Raw genomic sequence first — 8,091 nt, 5'->3', positions numbered from 1 at the left:
AAAAAAAAAAAAAAAAAAAAAAAAGAAAAGGATACAGTGACAAGGTAGGTGCAAGATGACAAGTGATTTAGGGGAGACCTGACCTTTACCCTCCCACCCCTCTGCCCAGGACAACTGCCGGCTGTTCCCCAACAAAGACCAACAGAACTCAGATACAGATTCATTTGGTGATGCCTGTGACAATTGCCCCAACGTTCCCAACAATGACCAGAAGGACACAGATGGCAATGGGGAAGGAGATGCCTGTGACAACGACGTGGATGGGGATGGTGCAGGCCTGGGGCTGAAGGGGTGGCTGGGGGACCTGTAAGAATTTGGATCAGGTAGGGATGACGAAAGGAAGCTAGGAAGTCTCTGTGAACTGGGGAGGCAGGCTTGTGGACGCTGGCCTGGGTGAGGAGAGATTACCTGCAGCAGATGTCAATGGGAATGTGAGGTAGGGCGTAGCGTTGGGCAGAGTGTGGACTAGAGGGTGAGACAAGAAACAGGCAGATTTCCTGACCAGTTGTCCTCTAGGTGGGGAGACAAAGTTCGGGACTTTCGCCAACCTAGGAGAGAGAGTATGGCGTGTTCTAGTAACAACCTTGTGCTACCCATGTCTTCTAGGCATCCCCAATGGATTGGACAATTGCCCTAAAGTCCCCAACCCACTACAGACAGACAGGGATGAGGACGGGGTGGGAGATGCTTGCGACAGCTGTCCTGAAATGAGCAATCCTACCCAGGTACAGGGGGATGGTAAGGACGGGAGGGATGAGAGTACTGATGGATGAAGCCCCAGCCCTTTGGATGGGAAGTGGTCAGATCACCCTCTTCAGAGTTATAAAGAGGAGATGGTGAGAACAGGTCCCTCTCTCTCAGACAGATGCAGACAGCGACTTGGTGGGGGATGTCTGTGATACCAATGAAGATAGGTAAGGTCTTGATCAAGAGATGCAAGGTATTTCTTTTTTTGTTGTTTTTTGTTTTTGAGACGGAGTCTTGCTCTGTCACCCAGACTAGAGTACAGTGGCACCCAGACTAGAGTACAGTGGCACGATCTTGGCTCACTGCAACCTCTGCTTCCCAGGGTCAAGTGATTCTCCTGCCTCAACCTCCCCGAGTAGCTGGGATTACAGGCGTGTGCTACCAAGCCTGGCTAATTCTTGTATTTTTAGTAGAGACAGGGTTTCACCATATTGGCCAGGCTGGTCTCGAACTCCTGACCTCAGGTGATCCACCAGCCTCTGCCTCCCAAAGTGCTGTGATTACAGGTGTGAGCCACTGTGCCTGGCAACATGCAAGTTCTTATAGGGGATATTTTACTTTCCTCTAGTATATCCTTTTTTTTTTTTGAGACGGAGTCTCGCGCTGCTGCCCAGACTGGAGTGCAGTGGCACGATCTCGGCTCACTGCAAGCTCTGCCTCCTGGGTTCACGCCATTCTCCTGCCTCAGCCTCCCGAGTAGCTGGGACTGCAGATGGCCACTACCACACCTGGCTAATTTTTTGTGTTTTTAGTAGAGATGGGGTTTCACCATGTTAACCAGAATGGTCTCGATCTCGTGACCTCGTGATCCGTCCACCTCAGCCTCCCAAAGTGCTGGGATTACAGGTGTGAGCCACTGCACCTGGCCTCCTATTTTTTTTTTTTTTTTTTGAGACGGAGTCTCGCTCTGTTGCCCGGGCTGGAGTGCAGTGGCTGGTTCTCAGCTCACTGCAAGCTCCGCCTCCCGGGTTTACGCCATTCTCCTGCCTCAGCCTCCGAGTAGCTGGGACTACAGGCGCCCGCCACCTCGCCCGGCTAGCTTTTTTTTTTTGTATTTTTTAGAGATGGGGTTTCACCGTGTTAGCCAGGAGGGTCTCGATCTCCTGACCTCGTGATCCACCCGTCTCAGCCTCCCAAAGTGCTGGGATTACAGGCTTGAGCCACCGCGCCCGGCCTCCGGCCTCCTATTTTTTTTTGAGATGGAGTCTCACTCTGCCACCCAAGCTGGAGTGCAGTGATGTGGTATCGGCTCACTGCAACCTCCGCCTCCAGGGTTCAAGCGATTTCCCTGCCTCAGCCTCCTGAGTAGCTGGGATTACAGGCGCGTGCTACCAAGCTCGGCTAATTTTTTTTTAGTAGAGACAGGGTTTCGTTGTGTTGGCCAGGCTGGTCTTGAACTCCTGACGTCAGGTCATCTGCCCACCTTGGCTTCCCAAAGTCCCGGGAATACAGGTGTGAGCTACTGTGCCCGGGCCATAGTATATTCTAAATTCCTTCTATGATTTAGCTTTCATGCTCTATCGCTATTGAGCGGGAAGTCATTCTTATAGTCATCCCTCCATTCCTACTGCCGGACCTTCACCTCACAAAACTGACTGCCAGAGGTCGATTATATGGAGAGTAGACTCCAGAGGCTCCCAGGCAGAAGCAAGGGGAAGGACAAGGAGTACCTTTAAAGCCTTTATTTCGTACCTGTTCTTCTGATTAGTGATGGGGATGGGCATCAGGACACCAAGGACAACTGCCCACAGCTGCCAAATAGCTCCCAGCTGGACTCAGACAACGATGGACTTGGAGATGAGTGTGATGGGGATGATGACAATGATGGCATCCCAGATTACGTGCCTCCTGGTCCTGATAACTGCCGCCTGGTACCCAATCCCAATCAGAAGGACTCAGATGGTAAGCCTGGGGACCCAGAGCGCGTTAGACTGGTGTTGCCTTTGCCCAGCTGGAGGCAGCAAGCCCCGTTGGGAAGTGAGCAACGGCAAGGTGGGGAAAGAAGTCAGGAATGCAAGGCCCAACAGGTGGTATTATTGCCTAATGGCAGTGGCCAGGGCCTTCCTGAGCACCCAGCCTCACTCTGCCCAGGCAATGGCGTTGGTGATGTGTGCGAGGATGACTTTGACAATGATGCTGTGGTCGACCCCCTGGATGTGTGTCCCGAAAGTGCAGAGGTAACGCTTACGGATTTTCGGGCCTATCAGACCGTCGTCCTGGATCCTGAGGGTGATGCTCAGATTGACCCAAACTGGGTTGTGCTCAACCAGGTACTCGGGGCAGTGGGCTGGGCAGGTGCTATCAGACAGGGCTACTGGGGCGGGGGGGGCCTGGGAGGGATAGCACACCTGCATCACAGCTTTTTCTTTACTATAAACCCCAGGGCATGGAAATCGTTCAGACCATGAACAGTGACCCTGGCTTGGCAGTTGGTATGTAAGGGATATATAGTTCAATCACTTCCAAATGGAGGAATCCTATGGGGCAGAGGGTAGGGGAGGAAACCAACAGGGAGAATGGGCAAAGTGGTGAGAGAGAAGGCAGTGGCACAAGCTGGCCACACACATAGCAGGCATCCTTTCCCAACTTCACCCCACGATGGGCCACTAGTAGCTTTGCTGCCCCTGACCTTTATCCCACCCCCACCCCAGGATACACGGCCTTCAATGGTGTGGACTTTGAAGGCACCTTCCATGTGAACACAGTGACTGACGATGACTACGCAGGCTTTCTCTTCAGTTATCAAGACAGTGGCCGCTTCTACGTAGTCATGTGGAAGCAGACGGAGCAGACCTACTGGCAGGCTACACCCTTTCGGGCGGTTGCCCAGCCTGGGCTGCAGCTCAAGGTCCCCAACTGCTCAGATTCCCCAACCCAGGGCCCTTTCCCAAAGCTCTCCTCTGCAGCCCCAGGGCCTCCCCCACTGCTTGACTGGGAACCCTCTTACCCAGACATCTGGCTTGGAGCCAGCTCTCTGGGGCCCCAGGGCATTTTCATGACTGCCTTGACTCCCTTTCTCACCTGCACTTACCGACCTGTTGTCTCCCCTCACTCCAGTTCTGCAGTTGACCCACTGTCTTTGCCAATGTCTCCCAGGCAGTGACATCAGTGTCTGGCCCAGGTGAGCACCTCCGAAATGCCCTGTGGCATACTGGCCACACCCCCGATCAGGTACGACTACTGTGGACGGACCCACGAAATGTGGGCTGGCGGGACAAGACCTCCTATCGCTGGCAGCTTCTGCACCGGCCGCAAGTTGGCTACATTCGGTAAGGAGAGGGGCTGAGCCCACCTGTGGGACTCAGGCTGGGCCTGTACTTCCTCTTTAGATGGGACTCACCAGTGACCTCTCCATGGGTGGGGACTGCAGCCACTTCTCTTCATCTCCCTTCTCACCACGGACACAAGCACCTATGAGTGATGTTGGTGAAGTCACTCCTCCTCCATGACCTATTTTCCCCTCTGTAAAATGAGGGCATTGGGTTAGATGCCCTTTACAGTTCTCCAGAAGCCTCCAAACCCAGGCCAATCTGTGGAGGGGCACATCACATCTGGTCCCTTAGTTGGTATGGCCTGGAATCTGTCTTATCAACCTGGATTAAAGATCATCTGACCTGGAAGGGATCATCATTTACAGAAGAGAAAACCAAGGCCCTGACTTCACAGGCCTCGGTTCAGCACTTTGTTCACAACTTTGCATTCCTCTCCAACAAGTAGCCCCAGTTGGTGGGGATGAACAGGAAGGGAGGGGAAATGGGTCTGCTTAGAGGCTGGACTTTCCGTGGCCAAGAGCCCAGAATCCAGGAACCTGGGTTAGTTCCCCTTTAAGGTGCCTGGGGCTGTGGGGTGCCAGGACAGGGGATAAAAGGGGGTAGACTAGAGCCTGGGAAGCGGGTGACTTCACCCCCCAGCCCATTGTGCTTATCGTCATGGCAACCCAATCCTCGCTTGGAATGCGGCTGGTGCTTTGAGATGCAAAAGGAGCTGGACAAAGAGCTGGGGCCCCAGGCCTGAGAAAAGCACCCCCCTTCCCTCTCCTTTCTGCCTCCCTTTCCCTCCCTCCCTTCTCTCTCAGGCCTGGTGAGCTCAAGGGGGGCTGGGGAAAAGCAGGGCCCCAGGCATGGTGGCAGAGTGCCCACTGGCACCCTAGCACCAATGGACACTCCTATCCTGGAATCCTGGACAGGGTGAAGCTCTATGAGGGACCCCAGCTTGTGGCAGATTCTGGGGTGATCATTGACACATCCATGCGAGGGGGGCGTCTTGGTGTATTCTGCTTTTCTCAAGAAAACATCATTTGGTCCAATCTCCAGTATCGATGCAATGGTGAGGTGACTGATTGAGATCAACCTGATCCTTCATGCCTTGCGGGAGAGCCACATCCTCTGACTTGACTTATTTCCCCTTCAGACACAGTGCCTGAGGACTTTGAGCCATTCCGGAGGCAGCTGCTCCAGGGAAGGGTGTGAGAAGGAGGCCACCGGATTCAGAATTCAGAATTTTAGACCCTTTGGCCTTGGGGTCCACCCTGGAGACCCTGAGGTCTAAGCTACAGCCCCTCAGCCAACCACAGACCCTTCTCTGGCACCCAAAAGGAGTTCAGTTCCAGAGGGGTGGTTGCCCCACTGTTCAGGGGATGAGTTTTCAAGGGGTATTACTCAGGCACTAACCCCAGGAAAGATGACAGCACATTGCCATAAAGTTCTGGTTGTTTTCTAAGCCAGTGCAACTGCTTATTTTAGGAATTTTCCGAGATAGGGTGGGGAAGTGGAAGGAATCGGGGAGTAGAAGAGAAAGCTTGGGAGGGGGGAAGTTAGGGATCTAGGGGAAGTTTGGCTGATTTGGGGGGTGCGGGTGGGGGAGGTGCTGGATGGAGTTAAGTGAAGGATAGGGTGCCTGTCGGAGGATGCCCGAAGTCCTCCCAGCCCCACTTACTCACGGTGGCAGCGGCGACACTCCAGTCTATCAAAGATCCGCCGGGATGGAGAGCCAGGAGGGCGGGGGCTGCCCCGCTAGGGGTAGGGGGGAGGCCGGGGGGGCCGGAGGCCGGGACGAGTGCAATATTGGCGGGGGAAAGAACAACACTGCACCGCGTCCCGTCCCTCCCGCCCGCCCGGGGCCCGGGACCCGGGATCCCAGGATCCCGCTCCCCACCGCCTGAAGCCGGCCCGACCCGGGAACCCGGGGCGCGCTGGGGAGTTGGGAATTGGGTTCACCTTGGAGGCCAGAGAGACTTGGCGCCCAGAAGGCAAAGGGAATGGTAAAGGGGAGGGGGTAGAAGAACGGGAGTTTGCGGAGTCCCGGAAGGCCGCTTTCCGACGCCCGGGCGTTGAGCGCGCTTGCTCTTTAAGTACTCAGACTGCCGGGCGCGGAGCCGTCGCCATGGTGACGCGTGTCCCAGCAACCGAACTGAATGGCTGTTGCCTGGCAATGCCGGGAGTTGAGGTTTGGGGCCGCCCACCTAGCTACTCTGGTTTTCTCCGGCCTGCGAGTGGGGGGCTCCCCGCCTCCCCGGCCCGCGTTCCCGGGCGCGCTGACGTCAGACGCCCCCAGCCCGCCCAACGCCCGCCCCGGGGTCTCGCCGCGCACAAAGCTGCGCCTCGGGTACCGAGCGGCGCGCGGGTGGGAGCGGTGGTCTCTCGTCTGCTGATCCGATGCTCTCCAATCCCGTGCCTCGCCGAAGTGTTTTTAAAGTGCTTTCCAACCTGTGTCTTTGGGGCTGAGAACTGTTTTCCGAATACAGGCGGAACTGCTTCCGTTGGCCTAGAGCGCAGCCTGCGACTGCGGGACCCAAGTTCCACGTGCTGCCGCGGCCCGGGATAGCTTCCTCCCCTGGTGCACTGCTGCCGCACACACCTCTCGGCTCTTGCGCATTACGCACCTTACGTGTGCTTTTGCCTCCCACTACGTGCCTACCTGTCCCCAATACCACTCTGCTCCCCAAAGGATAGTTTTGTCCCTAAATCCCATTCTGTCACCCCAACTACTCTCTGCCCTCCCCCACCTTTTTGAGACGGAGTCTTGCTCTGTCTCCCAGGCTGGAGTGCAATGTTGCGATCTCGGCTCAGAGCAACCTCTGCCTCCTGAGTTCAGGCGATTCTCCTGCCTCAGCCTCCTGAGTAGCTGGGATTACAGCGCCCGCCACCACGCTCAGCTAATTTTTGTATTTTTTAGTAGAGACAGGGGTTTCATCAACTTGGCCAGGCTGGTCTTGAACTCCTGACCTCGTGATCCACCTGCTTCGCCCTTTTAAATTGCTGGGATTACGGGCGTGAGCCACCGCGCCCGGCCCGATCTGCCTCTTAAGTACATAACGGCCCACACAGAACGTGTCCAACTCCCCTGCCCACGTTCCAATGTCCTCTCCCACATATCTCAGTGCCCCTTCCACATACCTCAGGACCCCACCCGCTTAGCTCCATTTCCTCCAGACGCCACCACCACGCGTCCCGGAGTGCCCCCTCCTGAAGCTCCCAGGAGTCCACCATGCTGTGCGTTCCTCCCTCCCTGGCCACGGCAGTGACCCTTCTCTCCCGGGCCCTACCTCCCTCTCGCGGGCTCTCGCTGCCCAACTTAGGCAGCACTGCCCTTACTCCTCTCCGCCAGGTCAGAAAGGCCCCTCAGCCGGCGCGGTCCAGCCTCGCAAGGCTCCTGGTGACCACTAGAGGGCGGGAGGAGCTCCTGGCCAGTGGTGGACAGTGGCAAGGAAGGACCCTAGGGTTGGTTCATCGGAGACCAGGTTTCCTCCCTTAAGTGGAAATTTCTTCCCCCACTCCCTTCTCAGGAGAATGCCAAGGAGGGAACCTAGGCTGCTGGAAAGTCCGGCTGGGGCGGGGACTGTGGGTTTCAGGGTAGAACTGCGTTTGGAACGGGACAGGGAGCGGTTAGAAGGGTGGGGCTATTCCGGGAAGTGGTGGGGGCAGGGAGCCCAAAACTAGCACCTAGTCCACTCATTATCCAGCCCTCTTATTTCTCAGCCCTGCTCTGCTTCAGTGGACCCAAGGAGAGCGGGGAAGTGGAGTGGGAGACCTAGGGGTGGGCTTCCTGGCCTTGCTGTACAGAACCTCGACCTAGCAGGCTTTGTTCCCCATTCCCACCTTAGTTGTTGCCCTGGGGCTAAAACTAGAGCCAAGGGGCCCCAGGTTCCAGACTGCCCCTCCCCACTCCACCCTGGAGCCAGGGAGTGGTTGGTGAAAGGGGGAGGCCAGCTGGAGAACAAATGGGTAGTCAGGGGGTTGAGCGATTAGAGCCCTTGTAGCCTACCCAGGAATGGTTGGGGAGGAGGAGGAACAGGTAGGACGTAGGGAAGGGGGGGCGGGGTTTTGTCACCTGTCACCTGCTCCA

The 8,091-nt window shown here is 56.4% G+C and overlaps 1 protein-coding gene and 1 long non-coding RNA gene across 6 annotated transcripts in view; one reads left to right on the top strand and one right to left on the bottom strand.

Annotated features, from left to right (window-relative positions):
- THBS3 (thrombospondin 3) overlaps window positions 1–5,466 on the top strand; it is a 15,059-nt gene extending 9,593 nt beyond the window's left edge. For all 5 annotated transcript variants that reach the window (XM_017867792.1, XM_017867794.1, XM_017867793.1 and 2 more), the window contains 10 exons: window positions 110–269; window positions 607–725; window positions 862–914; window positions 2,456–2,649; window positions 2,839–3,017; window positions 3,131–3,179; window positions 3,399–3,595; window positions 3,844–4,016; window positions 4,934–5,073; window positions 5,158–5,466. In XM_017867792.1, coding sequence (XP_017723281.1) covers window positions 110–269; window positions 607–725; window positions 862–914; window positions 2,456–2,649; window positions 2,839–3,017; window positions 3,131–3,179; window positions 3,399–3,595; window positions 3,844–4,016; window positions 4,934–5,073; window positions 5,158–5,216 — 1,323 coding nt within the window. In that variant the 3' untranslated portion in view covers window positions 5,217–5,466. The remainder of the gene's footprint in view (window positions 1–109; window positions 270–606; window positions 726–861; window positions 915–2,455; window positions 2,650–2,838; window positions 3,018–3,130; window positions 3,180–3,398; window positions 3,596–3,843; window positions 4,017–4,933; window positions 5,074–5,157) is intronic.
- On the bottom strand, window positions 154–6,767 carry LOC108526838 (uncharacterized). Its single transcript, XR_001884615.1, has 4 exons — window positions 5,683–6,767; window positions 4,088–4,209; window positions 2,440–2,655; window positions 154–548 (listed from the first exon to the last, which is right to left on the bottom strand). It is a non-coding gene; the product is annotated as an uncharacterized LOC108526838 (long non-coding RNA).
- Between the last annotated feature and the right edge of the window lie 1,324 nt (window positions 6,768–8,091).

Source organism: Rhinopithecus bieti, unplaced genomic scaffold (assembly GCF_001698545.2).
Source record: "Rhinopithecus bieti isolate Rb0 unplaced genomic scaffold, ASM169854v2 scaffold_4129, whole genome shotgun sequence".
NCBI classification, from domain to species: domain Eukaryota; kingdom Metazoa; phylum Chordata; class Mammalia; order Primates; family Cercopithecidae; genus Rhinopithecus; species Rhinopithecus bieti.
The sequence above is the reverse complement of the archived record's forward strand: the minus strand, read 5'-3'. Positions and strand labels throughout refer to the sequence as shown.